This window comes from Pelophylax lessonae (assembly GCF_965119305.1).
Source record: "Pelophylax lessonae genome assembly, chromosome: 2".
Classification (NCBI taxonomy): Eukaryota; Metazoa; Chordata; class Amphibia; order Anura; family Ranidae; genus Pelophylax; species Pelophylax lessonae.
The window spans coordinates 700,132,375-700,147,495 of record NC_138769.1 but is presented as its reverse complement, the minus strand read 5'-3'; the positions used below and the strand labels follow the sequence as shown (position 1 = coordinate 700,147,495).

At 41.9% G+C, this 15,121-nt stretch overlaps 1 protein-coding gene across 4 annotated transcripts in view; it reads right to left on the bottom strand.

Annotated features, from left to right (window-relative positions):
- Positions 1 to 8,791: 8,791 nt before the first annotated feature.
- The window catches only part of FCHSD2 (FCH and double SH3 domains 2), a 434,367-nt gene continuing 428,037 nt past the window's right edge, over positions 8,792 to 15,121 (bottom strand). For all 4 annotated transcript variants that reach the window (XM_082245226.1, XM_082245227.1, XM_082245228.1 and 1 more), the window contains 2 exons: positions 12,493 to 12,575; positions 8,792 to 9,456 (listed from right to left, as the gene is read on the bottom strand). In XM_082245226.1, coding sequence (XP_082101352.1) covers positions 9,373 to 9,456; positions 12,493 to 12,575 — 167 coding nt within the window. In that variant the 3' untranslated portion in view covers positions 8,792 to 9,372. The remainder of the gene's footprint in view (positions 9,457 to 12,492; positions 12,576 to 15,121) is intronic.

Below are 15,121 nucleotides of genomic sequence, written 5' to 3'. Positions count from 1 at the left end.
ACCTTCTTATTCAGGTACCTTTGGGTTTACTCCATGATGGGATTAGTGGAGAATGATTATATGTCTTTTTCTGTATGTAGGTATGACTAGTTAAAAAAATGAAAAAAGATGAACCTATGCGCTACCAGTAGGTATAAGAAGAAATTAGCCAGAGAGATGTGTGTCATCATTTTTTATCACGTGTTTTTCATCTATACATTTTACCTATATATGCATATTTATTGATCCTTTATTGGGTGGTCCACCATTCCCAAGAAATTGAGCGCTGATTCTCTCTATTTTTATATGACTAGTTATAGATTTGGTAAATCTGAAGGTTGTTTCGACACCTAATGTTTGTCTGTTTGGCATATGTACTTCTGATGAGACTACTGACTGTTGAATGTATTACTGTGGACTGCTGACCCGTCTGTATGTACCCAGTTACATGCCTTGTTTTGTTGCACTTTGTGAAATAATAAAGTGCCTAAAAAGAATAGTGCAAAACACAGTGTACATAGTAATTCCACATGAGTGAGTCATAAATGACCATGCAAGACATCCACTATGAGAGTGAAGCCAACAGGTGAATGATCCAGTCAGGAGTTTCCACCACCATTCACAAAAGTCTCTTACCAAATCTCCAGATAAGCAGAGATCATAGAACACTTGTGTACCACCACCCAAGGAAAGCAGCCTGGCTCAGCACATTACAACTTTCAGGTTAATATTTCAACTCAGGCATGAGCCAACCAAGGCAGCATAGATTGATATGAATTCCTCCAAAGGCCTCTTGCACACGATACTCCTGTTTGAGCATCTCCTTTTTCAGCCGTAATTTTTGTCTCATTGAAATGCGCGCATTTTCGCGCATATGCATGCACGCAAATTTGCGCAAAGTCGCGCCTCTGAATATGCAAACTTTTTTTCAGAACAACAGTATGTGATCGTGTGCGTTCATTTGATCGTATTTGCGCGCAAATGCGCGCATTAGGTGTAAATTACTGTCCAAAAATGCTGATTTTTCTATTTTGTTCTTACTGAAGAATACGCGGCGCTCATTTATGTGCCTGTGTGCATAGGCACATTAGAATGAATGGGCTGTATTTTAGCTCATAAAAAAAAAAAAAAAAAGCAGTACTGAGCATTTTTAAGCTGCAGTGTGCAAGCGGCCTAAAACATCAGAAAAGAACAGGAGCCAACGTTGTGTAAAACCGCAATAATATCACCTTTATTGCATTCAGACAGGTACTTACAATGTGGATGTGGAGATGAAAATGTAACGCCATGTTTCCAGCAGTTAGTGGGCGTGATGATGTCACCAATTAAGCCCTGCCCAACGTGTTTTGTTGACAAAGAACATTGCCAAGGGATTGGAGCATGACCAGCAACGTCCAAAAGATTATTTTTTGCTCAAAATTGCCTTTCAATCAGCGCATGATCAAGGGTACCAAAATAACAAAGGTAAGTACCTGTCTATATGCAATAAAGGCGATACTATCGCGGTTTTACACTATGTGGGCTCCTGCTCATTTGGAGGAATTTAAATTGATATATGCTGCCTTGGTTGCCTTCTGCTGGAGTTGAAATATTTACCTGGAAGTCGAATGTGCTGAGCTGCTGTTACATAAGCGTTCCATTGACTCTCTTTTATCTGGAAATTCATGGAGATTTGGTAAGAGGCTTTTGTGAATGGTGGTGGAAACTACAGACTGGATTATTCACCTGTTGGCTTCACTCCCACAGTTGATTTATTACTATGTACACTGAGGTTTACACTATTGAGCAGTTTTTTAAGTTTATTTGCAATTTACATGTTTTTATCAAAGGAAACGCACCTATCAGTGTATATAAATTGTATGCAACCCCAAAATCTTTCTATATATATATATATGGGTTTAAGTGTCATCTGTATCAAAGCAGCAGCAAAGAAGCCTCTGATGTTGGATCGAAGTTCTCCCTAGCACAAAGATATTAGAACTGAGCAAGCAAAAGCATTCGCAGCAGAATTGAGACTCTTCCTTTTTGCAATTCTGATTGGATGATCTGGGTTATTGCACTCTGAAATTTTTAGTTAGTCTTAGACTAAGCAACTACTGATTTTTTATTTTTTTTTATTCTTGGCATGTAAATGCTTACGTCTGAAGTATTGCATTCATCAGGCATTTACAAAGAAACCAGTAAGCTTCTGCAGAGCTCAGCCATACAGTTTTGCAGTTCTTGCTTAACGCTTGATAAACCTGCTGAAGACCGCAGGTGATCAACACAAACTGGAGCAAAAGCTAAATGCCCCTTTCACACTATCCGTCCGTCGTACAGACTCCGTTTATCTCAGCGGGGGAATCGATCTGCTGATCCCCTGCTGAGCAGGAGAATGACAGCTGTTCTCCGCGCTGTGTGCGCAGATACAGCTGTCAGTTCCCCATAAATCTCTATGGGGGAATCGGATGGGAACGGACCGTCGGTCCGTTCTCATCCGATCCGATCCGCTGGACGGATGGAAAATAGGGTTTCCATCCCTCCAGATTTGACGGATCGGATGTCAGCGGATATGTCTCATAGAGATGCATGGGGGGACCGTTCAGATCCGTCAAAAAAACTGACAGGCGGATCTGAACGGTCCACCTTTGTGAAAGAGCCCTTAAGAATCTGAACTTTCATGTTCATCAGCCAAAGTTTACAAGCCATGAGTTAAATAGCCCATGTGTACTTGGCTTTTCTGCATAAGTAACTGCTCAGAGGCAGCCCTAGGCTGGCCATAAACAGATTGAAATTTGTATAGTTCAGCAGGGACTGGCGGAATTTCGATCAGTGTGTGGCTATCCTTTTTCAACAGAAGTCGATTGGTAGATTGACTTCTGTCAGATGGATGTTAGGAAACCTTTTGTCCATCAGTGGCTGCAGAGGGTTCTGCTGTCAGATAACAACTGATGAGGGAAGAGATTCTGTTAGATGCAAAACTTAAGCCTAGTACACATGGGGCGAATGTCGGATGACATCAGCCGGTTCAATAAAAACATTCTACTAGTGTGTATGGCAGTTGGCCCGACAGCCGTTCAGCCACTTCTGTCGGACAAGCATGCTGGAAAACCAGCAGCCGACCGGCTCCCGACTAGCGCTCTCAGCTAATGGCTGAGAGCACCGACCGGAGTGTTCTGGCGGAGGGGCCGTCCCCCTGTCAGAACACAATAGAACAGCAGGGGAGATCGCTGTACTAACTTTAGATTGTTATTACAGCGGCTCCGACCTGAGCGGTCAATTTTTTTTTTTATTCATCCTGCTGGGTTGAACGAAAAACAAAACTAATGGTGTGTATTAGGCTTTAGGCAGCCCATAGATTATGCAATTTTCTTTCTTGAAACCACGGGTTGCAGGAAAGAAAATCGCTCAATTCCTCCATCAACACAAGCTTTGTTGATGGGGGAATCCCTCCCGCAGAGCTAATGTGCGATGGGTGCATAGGGATCGATTTGGGTACAATCAGCCTGCCCATAGATGGATCGAATCTTGGCCGGTCCCTGCTGAACCGGCCGAGATTCAATCATCTATGGCTGGCTTTAGACCCTAGTGACAACATACATCACAGTGCCCTCAGTGTCTAGATCAACCATTCTCAACCAGGGTTCAGTGGAAGCCCAGGGTTACTTCCTTCAAAGGTAGCTAGAGGGTCACTTGAACTCTGGCTGGCTGACCTTCCATCTGATGGTACCTACATAGTTTTGGGTCCAACGCCACTTGGCAGAGCCAACTGCATGACACCAATGATGCATTCTAACCACCAATGTGAGGGGAACTATTTCCATTGACCACCAATCCAATGGACATTCTAAACACTGGCTAAATTTTGCAAGGGTTCCCCAAGATCTGGGAATAATTTCAAAAGGGTTCCACTGGGGTAATCAGATTGAGAAAGACTGGTCTAGATTAATGATAAGTTGCAGTTTAATGAATGCTGCCAAAGGAGATAAAATGGCTGCCAATAGGACATGTATCTGACAGGTCCACAAATATCACTCATGAATTTTTATCTTTTATGTCTTAACAACAATGGTTGGAAAATATTAAAATACCCAACATGTAATCCTGATATTGCCCTGACAAAAGTAAAGAAGCAGGGTGATATTCCAATAAGTACTTATGGTGTTGCATGGTGGTCTTTACATTCGCTAAAGAAGCTTGCGGTGCTTCCATTCAAAAGTGAACAAGAATACAAACCCCCCCTTTAAAGTGTCGCAGTTGATGCAACTGAGCAGCCATTTTGTGCCACAAAACAAGGTATCCTCCGCTTGTCAATTCAGTATTGCTTCAGTCACAAAACGAGTGTCTCGTAAGAGTGAACTGACAAACCGAATATTGCTTGCGTCACAAAATGACCACGGATATGAATATTCCTTTATTACGGAAGCCCACTTCCTGGGCTGCGTATTCAGTAGGAAAAAAGCGGCGGACACTTGTGACACCAGATCGCCACCTAAACTACATGAGCTGCTTAAATACAAATATGTTTAGTTACGTTGATTCTGAATGATTAATTATCGAGGTGTAATGTTAGATTCAGCCATAGTTCTTTACAGCATATTTATATATAATTATATATCATTTTTTTTTTGTTTTCTTAACCCTTTGTTTGCCTGGAAAGTAAAGAGAGGAGCCAGCCCCTGAATTCCCTTTAAGTGACCCGTTCCTCGGCAAACGCTGGTTGCCGGCGCACTGCGCTGCAATGCCCGGGCATTCCCATTTGGCAGAAGTGGGGGTTCAATGGTTAGCTTTTTTTTTTTTTCTTCAATATACAGATAACTGAGGGGGGGGGGGGGGACAAGATTATTTTTTTAACACATTCCTATGACCACAGTAATATACTGTACTAACACGCATGATAGAAGTATTCTATGAGGACCGTCTATATCCCCCCGTACAAAATACGGAAGGTGCCTCTCCGTAGCTCCCCATCTGGTGCAATCTGAAGGCGAAATCAAAGCAGCGATTAGCGGTTATCTGAAGGCTTGTTCACACTAGATCTATCTTGAGAAATATATGGAGGCAGCCATTGCTACCTCTTATTCTGCAAACGCTAGTTTCCTTGCTCACCCTCTTGCGTTAATACTTCGTCTCACTTACCTGGAACAAGCATGAACATCAGACAAATAACAATATTTGTTCCAGGTCAGAACTCAAACTTTTATAAACCCTGTTGGCCAATGTAATAATCAGGCAATTAGCAACTTCAGAAGGGGGATTGGCAATGGTAGCCCCCATGTATGTCCCAGGGAACCTTGACGTGCCTTTTGAAGGTCCCATTTCAACTAAACCTTGCAGCATGCAGATCTGGTTTCCAATACACTGCAAAGCACTGGTGGCAATGAGGGATTTTCTTAATTTCATATTTTCAGATTCTATTTTTCTTTTAATTAATTTTCTTAAAAAATATATATGCCTTATTTTGCCTGCAGTAGATATGCTAAAAGAGCACGAAAATGCCTCTGGTGTGAACAAGCCCTCAGGAAACAGGTATGACCAATATAAAATGCTTCCTTATTTCAGTCCCTTGTCACATTTCTCGATTTGTCTTTAAAATAATGCTCATTTTCCGTTAGGTTCCTGTCTTTGGGTTCTTAATGGAAGACAGTTTTAGTTTTTACTTGTTATATAAACTGTATTTCCTCTTTTCACTTCTATTGCATGACTTGCCTCTTAAAGTGTTTGTAAATCCAAAACCTATTTTGTGTTTGAAGTCATGCCTCACTGTATACAGTTTTCTTAAGCAATTTAGTTTTGTGAGTCTGTTTGCAAAGTTTCTTAATTGGAGATCCTGCCAGAAACAGCACTTGCTGTTCCAGACTGACAACACTTAAGCTGGCCATCGAAAAAAATTCACCTGGTTCTGCAGAGACCGGCTGATTTTCGATCGGTGTGTGGTCCTCGCTAATCAACTTCAGTCGAAGGGAGATTTTGGAAAACTTCCCTTGACCTGTGGCTGCAGCCACTGATAAGTGTATTCTGACAGCTGCGGGTGCTGCTGTCAAAAAGCAATGTCCTACTGAGCACAAGCGAGGTGCATGGAGGACCCCCCTCCAATCGTGGTTGTTCGACGTAAGTTGATCTAACAGAAGACTTCTGCTGAACAGAGAAATGTTCACATACAGACTGAAAATTGGCTGGTCCCTGCTGAACCTGCCAAACTTCGATCTGTCTGTACCCACCTTAACCGTCTATGGCTAGCTTAAATCACTGCTGTGCAATTAGAAACCTGCATTGTCCTTCTGCTGTGTGCACTCCTTCAATTGGTTGTTGGGTTGCTTATTAGAAATATCCAGGCTCAACAGTCAACTGAAGGAGCATGCACAACAGGGAGACAACACTTCTGCTAACCGAGAGGTAGGAGCTTAGCGTTGTCAGCCTGAAACATAATGTGTCATTACTGGTGGGACCTCCAGGTAACAAGAGTTGTTTAAGAAACCTGCATACTGTGAGGAATAAAGCTAAAACTACTGATAAATACATTTTGGGATCACATAAACTTTATCTGTCAGCAGATGACAGTTACTGAAGCAATGCATTGTGGGGCTCAATGAGGAGATACAACCACAGGCACACAGCAATCTATAAAGAGGTCTTGTGGATGAAAGTGTGTGAAGGAAAGACTTATTGTTGCCAATAAAAATACACTAAAAACAAGAAAGCTGACTGGTCAAGGTCAGTCAGTGATGAGGGAATTACCCCCAGGAGTCAGGCCGTCCGTGACCCCAAATATTTGTGCTTTTTCTGTATGCCTATCCTGTATCATAAAAAAGTGCCTACGGGCTCCTAGACTGCATGATGCTCCTAAAATCCAAATTTATTAAAGGAAACCTATGCCAAGAAAAATACAAACGTTGCCATTACTAATCCCCTTCTGAAAATGCTTGTTGCCCAGCTGTCATAGCGATCCTCTAGATCAGTGTTTCTCAACTCCGGTCCTCAAGGCACACTAACAGGCCAGGTTTGCAAGAAAACTGAAATACATCACAGGTGATATAATTTGCTGTTCAGTGATTGCAGTACTCTAGTCTGCATCTCCCCAAGGTAATACTTAAAATCTGGCCTGTTAGTGTGCCCTGAGGACCGGAGTTGAGAAACACTGCTCTAGATAACACAACTTTCTGAGTCACTGACCTGAAACATACATGCAACTAAAAAAATCAGAGCAAAGCCAGGACTCATTTGCATACTAACAGTGCTGAAGATACACGATCAACCAGGCACTTATTTTCAGAAGGAGAGGTCTGCAATGGCATCATAAATAGTCCTCCCAGTGTAGGTTTCTGTTCAAATGACATTCTTTCCTATGACATCACAGACAGAGATTCCTTCAAACACTTTCATGTCCCATCCGAATGTTAAAATTCAGATTTTACGTCAACCGTTCTGTTATGTTCAATAGATCAGTGAACCTAAATAGCATCTCAATTCAATAAAAACAGAAGCCAATATTCATAAGGACATTGTGATATGTTTTAGAACTGATATGTCCAATAAAGCTGTGCTCGCCTACAACTGAAGTCCTGCCGGGGCATCACGCAGCCTGAAATGGCTGATAACAGGGAATGCTGATAAGGGGGCATCAGATATCAACAGCACTGTACAAAAAAAAAAAAATGTAACTTTTTGTACAGAATACTAACAGTACTTTTATACACACTTACTTGTAGTTTACAGGTCAGTGAAACTACAAAACACCTGGATTTAAATAAAAGATGAATTATATACAAATAGGAGCTCACTATGACTGAAAATAACCGAGATAGGAGCTCACTATGACTGGAAATAACCGAGATAGGAGCTCACTATGACTGGAAATAACCGAGATAGGAGCTCACTATGACTGAAAATAACCAATATAAAAATAACTGAGCTCACTAGAACTGAAAATAACTGACACGCTGCACGCAGCCTCTGCTGAGCCACATGGCAGACTACATGGAAGAAATCACCTTCATACCTAAAGTTGACACAATATCAAACACCTAAAGCTGTATTCCACTCTCACCATTCCTGGAAAAGGGACTTATTGGGGCTAGTGATACAAAGAGCTTGTAACAGTTGCAAAAAAAATTCCAACTTATGCTGCTCTTATCCTGGGGGGGGGGATGTAAATGATCTGCCTAAATGGTATACACTGGCACTTTAGTGTCCCTGATGATAGGTCTCTGAACTATATTTTAATACATTTCATACAGATTATGCACTTCCATATCTGTATTAAGCTTATCGATGATACTTAAACTGTGGCACTACTTTTAAAATTGTATGGTACTTTAAAAAAATAATGTTTTCTACTGTTAGAAAAAAAAAATGGATTTGCCTATACACAGCCCACTTCCTACAAGCAATCTTAAAGCTGAACTCCAGGCACAGAAACTCATCTAAATATTAAACGTACAGAAATCCACTTTGTATGCACCAACCTCATTTGCAAACCCAGATGTTACATTCTAAAAGTTTCAGTGCCATTAGCGCTGGGCAGTGCACAGCCTGTGCAGAGAGCAGAGCTGTGGGAGGGACCCAGCAGGCTCCACCCACTACAGGCTGCCTGCAGAAAACTACAGGAGGGGGCGGAGATAAGACCAGTCACCCTGCACAAGGAGAGAGAGCAGCAGTGAGTGGTCTTTATTACAGGAAGCTCCTGCACAGATCTGCAAGAAATACACAAAGCACACCGAGATTTAAGGAAGAATACACATAACGCTCGTATATTTAGACTATAGTTGTTTGGCCTGGAGTTCAGCTTTAGAGGAAGACCCCTGAGACTTTCCTGCACACATTGGACCTATCTGATAACTGCACTGGAAATAAACCCTTCTCAAACCTGCCATGAGCATAAAATGGCCCATTCCAGCATGCTGTAGGGCAAAACCAAATACAATGGCAATCACAACAAAAATCTGGAAAAGTTGAGCGTTATTAGCTTCTCGATAACATAAGGCAATATGTATTCTAGGTTCACTGATCCATTGTTCAGTTTTAAAAAGGCTGAACTGGTATTTTTACTACAAAAGGGAGATATGTCTGAAAACAGGGACAAAGATAAGGAAAATTAAAACTTTAGAAATAAAAAAAAAAAAAAAAGAAGGTGTCTTCTTTGTGTCTGTAAAGAAGGTGCCAGAGCTGGACTACCCCACCGCTGCTGTGACCGCGCCTGCGATTGCACTTACAACCCCATTAGTGTCCATTCAGGGAGCTCAGATTCCACTTGAATCAGAACATAAAAACAAAAACAAAAAAAAGGCACAAAAATGTCCATCTTGTGTTCTCAGTCCCATCTCTCAGGATCTCGACATGCAGAAGGTGCCTAAAAAAATCCGGACCAAATGACGCATTTGACCCGCGATTGCAGCAGTTTTCCAGACGCCGTTGTTAAACCAACGTAATTTCTACATCTTCTGTCTTTTCTGGCTGCCGCCGGTGAGCCTGTGTGGGCGGGGGTGGGGCTGCTCGCACCTGGAAAGAGAAAGAAAACACAATAAACCCCTGATGCCCAACCTGCGCCCCAAGGCTATTATTGTGCGGTCCTCGGGATTGCTGCAGACACTACTGTGTGTTACTCAAGTCAGGAAAAGTATTCCATAGACTGGCCTATAGAAGTCAGTGGTTTAGTTTATTTTTTTTACATGGTCTTACTTTTTATGTGCTGTCTATTTTCTCTTTTTATGTTTTTTTTCTTCAATTTACTATAAAGGATCTGGATGAGAGAAATATCGAATGTGGCACAAGTAATTTTTTAGGGGGCTGTGGGGAGCATAGACTGGTAAAGGGGCAATAACAGCAGTGATCTCTAGCAGCCTCATATAATGGGTCTTCGGTGCATGATAGTCTCCTGAAGGATGTCCTCAGACTCAAACAGCACCTCCCTATTTCGGACTCTCTCTTGTAGCAGCCCTGCTGGGTTTGACCAGCTCCCACAGCACTCCTGTGGTCCCCATCTCTCGTGGCATTGTCTGTAGCCTCCAACCATCTCTCATGAATGTTGGTAATCTCCAATCATCTCTTGTGGCATGCTCAGTCTCCAACCATCTCTTGTGGCATGCATGTGGCCTCCAACCATCCCTTGTGGCATGTCGGTAATCTCCAATCCTCTTTTGTGGCATGTCGGTAATCTCCAATCCTCTCTAGTGGCATACTCGTAGTCTCCAACCATCTTTTGTGGCATGTCGATAATCTCCAAACATCTCTTGTGGCATGCTCGTTGTCTTCAACTTTCTCTTGTGGCATGTCGGTAATCTCCAAATATCTCTCATGGCATACTTATGCTCTCCAATCAACTCTCATGGCATGCTTGTAGTCTCCAATCATCTCCTGTGGCATGCTCGTAGTCTCCAACCATCTGTTGTGGGATGTTGGTAATATCCAATCCTCTCTTGTAGCATGCTCCTAGTCTCTAATCATGTCTTGTGGCATGCCCCTAGTCTCCAATCATCTCTTGTGGCATGCCACTAGTCTCCAACCAATTTTTGGGTTGCATGTCCGTGGTCTCCAATCATCTCTTATGGCATTCTGCTATTCTCCAATCCTCTCTTGTGGCATGCCCCTAGTCTCCAACTATTTCTTGTGGCATGCCAGTAATTTCTGACCATCACCTGTAGCAAGACCACAGCCTACTGTAGCATGTTTTCAGTCTTTGACAGTTTTTTGTAGTATTACATTCTCTGATTATGTGTGGCCCTTTGTTAATTTTAGGAACCTCGTCTAAGCTCCCCTTTATCAAGTAAGTTGACAATTACTGCAATAAACTAAAGGCATGAGAGCACATTAAATTCTTGAATTAATTAGGCCCTTTAAAAGACACTGGTCGTGCAATCACTGCTGAAGATTGGTGGGGGAAGGGGAAGAAAGGTGTCAGTTCTCACAAGGCTGCTGACTGGCTGTTTCTTCTCAAACATCAGACCCGATGCAATGAAAATCATCTGATTAGCGATTCGGCATCTGATCACCTGACCAGTATAAGAAAGATTTGCTCCCCCCTCCTTCTGCAACCATTAGGCCACATTCTCACTCTATTTGCCGATTCTTTCATTTACTTTAGCACTCTTATAACTGCAACGAATGCAGCAGGAAGAGTGACACTTCTTTGTTAAGCTTTGCTATGACAATAATTAGGGATGCACCGAACGGTCGGCGGCCGAACATTATTCGGCCGAAAATAGAAAAAATAGCACTTTCGGTGTTCGGCCGAATAAGTCAAAAGGCCGAATAATTTTGTGCCGAATAATAGGGCTGAACGTTAGTCGATATGATATTGACTATCGTTCTGTGGCCGTAGGCGATATTCATATCGCCGAGGTCACGATATTTACAGGGGGAAGGGACTCGGAGGAGGACAGGAGGACTCACTGACTTCCGTGAAGCCGGGACACTTCAGCGGTGAGCATACATCCATTACTCACTCGTGCACTGCAGCCCGCCCCACACATTCAGTGAGTCTTACTCTCCTCCCTAGTTTTTTCAATGGCACATTCAGGAAGCCAATCACGCCGTGATTAGCTGCACAGCGAACCAATCACGCGTGCCTGCACACCTGATTGGTTCCGCTGTGCCGCTACTCACGGCGTGATTGGCTTCCTGAATGTGCCATTGAAAAAACTAGGGAGGAGAGTAAGACTCACTGAATGTGTGGGGCGGGCTGCAGTGCACGAGTGAGTAATGTATGTATGCGGCTGTGCTCCTTTCCAGGCTACTACTAGTCCACCTCCAGCCTCCTACTACCACCACTATGAGAGACTGTCTGTCACTGTATAATCTGATCGAGTCCACACTGACTGACTGTCTGTCACTGAGTAATTGATGTTACCACATTAACCCTGACCTGCCCAGTGCCCTGTATCTGCAATTAAAATTTACAAGGCTGCCTGCATGCTTCCTGATTTCCATTCCCAGCATCCTTCCCAATCCCTACAGTGTCACTAACATTAACCCTATGGTACAAGGCTGCTTTGTGCACTGAATCCCATTCCCTTCAGTAACATTTAGGGAGAGAGAGAGACATGAGAGGACAAGAGAGAGAGAGAGAGAGAGGACAAGAGAGAGAGAGAGAGACCTGAGAGGACAAGAGAGAGGACAAAAAATTGGCAAAATAAATGGAAAAAATGCAAAACACCGCGTTCGGTATTCGGCCTTCGGCCAAACATTTTATTATTATTCGGCTTCGGCCAAGAATTTCATTTCGGTGCATCCCTAACAATAATGGGGGGTAGAGATGGTAAAGAGATATGGTGGGTGACAAGCCACTGCATCCAATCATTACGGAAATTGTAGCTTTAGATGGACAATGCCTTTGAAAAGCTGTAACCTGAATTCCCAGCTAGCTGGACTTTTTGTACAGAAAGTGGGAAAAGCAGCTGTAAAAGTAGATTATTACATAGGGAAGTTTCTGTGTAGCCTTTTAATATATAGGACTAAAAGAGTACCCGTCTCTAATACTCAATAAGCACTGCGTAAGACTTTAAACCGAGTTCTGTTAAGTTAACGAAAAACACTTACAGGGCGTAGCTTGCCTTGATATCCATCGGGGGTGATCCGTGGAGGGTGCGACGTTGAAGGGGATTCCAAGTTTATGGTATTTTCTGAAAAAAAGAGAAAACAATTTGCATTTGGACTACCACATCACACCAATTAGCCATTATATTATGACCACTGACAGGTAACGTGAATAACATTGATTATCTTGTTACAATGGCATCTGAAAGTGGGTGGAATATATGAGGTAGCAGGTGACTATGTTGTCTCTGAAGTTGATGTGTTGAAAGTAGAAAAATGGACAAGAGTAAGGATTTCAGCGACTTTGGTAAGGGCCAATTTGTATTGGTTAGACAACTGGGTCAGAGCAACTAAAATGAGGGGATGTTCCTGGTCTGCAGTGGTCAGGATCTACCAAAAGTGGTCCAAGGAGGGACACTGGCGAATCAGTGACAGAATCATGGGTGACCAAGGCTCATTGCTGCTGGTGGGGAATGAAGACTGACCCATGTAGTCCCATACAATAGAAGAGCTACTGCAGCTCACATTGCTGAAAAAGTGAATGCTGGTTCCACCAGAATGGTGTCAGGACACGCAGTGCACTGCAGTTTGTTGTGTATGGGGCTGCAAAGCCACAGACCGTTCAATGTGCCCATGCTGACCCATGTCCACAGTCAAAAGCACCTACAATGGGCACGTGAGTATCGGAACTGGACAGTGGAGTGGTGGAAGAAGGTGGCCTAGTCTGATGAATTCGAAAATCGTTTTAGGAACACAATAATGAGTTCAAAGTTTTGACTTGGTCTCTAAATTCTCCAAATCTCAATACAATGGAGCATCGAAGAGATGTGCTTATCGGACTTAAAAGTGTTACTAAACCCACAACAGTAAAAATCAGTCTGTATATGCAGTAAAGTATATATACTCACTATGAAACCTAAGGGGTTAATCCTCTGCATTGGGTCTAAAGGCTCTGTGATCCTCCCCTTGTTTAACTGACTCCAGCCCATCTTGTGACCGAACAGAGCATTAGGAGTAAGGCTGCACATGCTCAGTTTAGTGTGTATTGCTAAAGTGTTTTTTTTTCTTGGGAGAGTGCATGTGATCAGCAAAGAGCCAATGAGCACTGTGCAGACAGAGGATCAGGGGAGAATGAAAACTCCTCCTACAAGCATTATTAGGAACTGATACAAGTCACAAGACTGCTATACACTGCTGACAAGAAAAGGTATTTATCGGTTTATATTTACTAAAATAATTTCATTCCATGTTCTGTGTACTTTGGGAGACCAAATGTAGTGAATGCAGCCTCCTGGGTTTAGTAATACTTTAAGAATCTGCTACTAAAGGCTTGATGCCAGAGATCACAGAATACCTTTAGAGGTCCAGTGAAGTCCATACCTCTACAGGTAATGGGTGTGTGGTCAAAAAGTTATGGCTGATCAGTGTATATACTCACACATCTAAACGTAACGCACACACTATATATATATATATATATCTATATCTATATCTATGTATATATATATATATATATATATATATATATATATATATATATATATATATCTATATATATATATATATATATATATATATATAAGGTGTGGTGAACAGCATGTCTGCAAACTTCACAGTGCAATGCAATCAAGTCGTTCCACTGGCTATATATAGAAAATTCAAACAGGATTGCTACACCTAAAAAATTACTGAACACAAAAGATATACAAAATTAAAAAAAAAAATATCAGAAATATTCCATTACAACAGTTTCGGTCTAGTATGTTAGCGGTCTTCCTACATTTATTGTCTTTAGTATATTTTTGTATGTTCAATACATTTTTAAGTGCAGCAATCCTGGTTGATATATAAATCTGTCTCACAATGCCTTCCATGCATATAGTGTTATTGTGCTACCTGACTATGCTGTGCTACTTATGATCTGTGCCGGATTTTTTACATGTATCTCCCGTAGGTCCGCCACATGTTGTGTTCATTTTCCATTGATAAATCTGCTATTCACTCATATTGTATTTCTTTGGACTTTGTCTCTTCCTGATATATTTGTTGTATTGCTTTTTTCTTTCCTCAAGTTGATTGTCTTTGTATTTTTATATATACAAACCCAATAAACGTCTTTGTATTTTTATAAATACGAACCCAATAAACGTTTTTTAAAAAAAAATAAAAATCTGTCTCACAATGCAAAGGTGAACACAACACAATTTCTAGGTGGATGTCTGTAACCGATATAATCTTAGTAGCTGTTCTGCAGGGATGCTGACTGCGCAGTCTGACATACAGCAACTAGGGGAGAACGTACAAGTCTCTATATGAAATGACAAATACTTCAAACAGCCATAACGTACATTTCATTTTCATACAAATTTTGCTAGATGTTAAGGTGAAAACTGTAAAAAAAAAAAAAAAAACTAACGATAAACCCTTCTTTTTCGGTTGAAGATTTTTCTCAACTTTCGGTCAACAGACAGTGGGGTGAAGTCTCTCAATAAAGAAGTCCCAGATAGCAGTATGACCTCACAGGGGTTCTAATCCTTCCCCGATCTATCCAAAACTGAACATAATTAAAGTTTTGGCTGGACACATACTTTAAGCTCTATTGTATTAAATATGGAAGGAGCAGCACATCAAA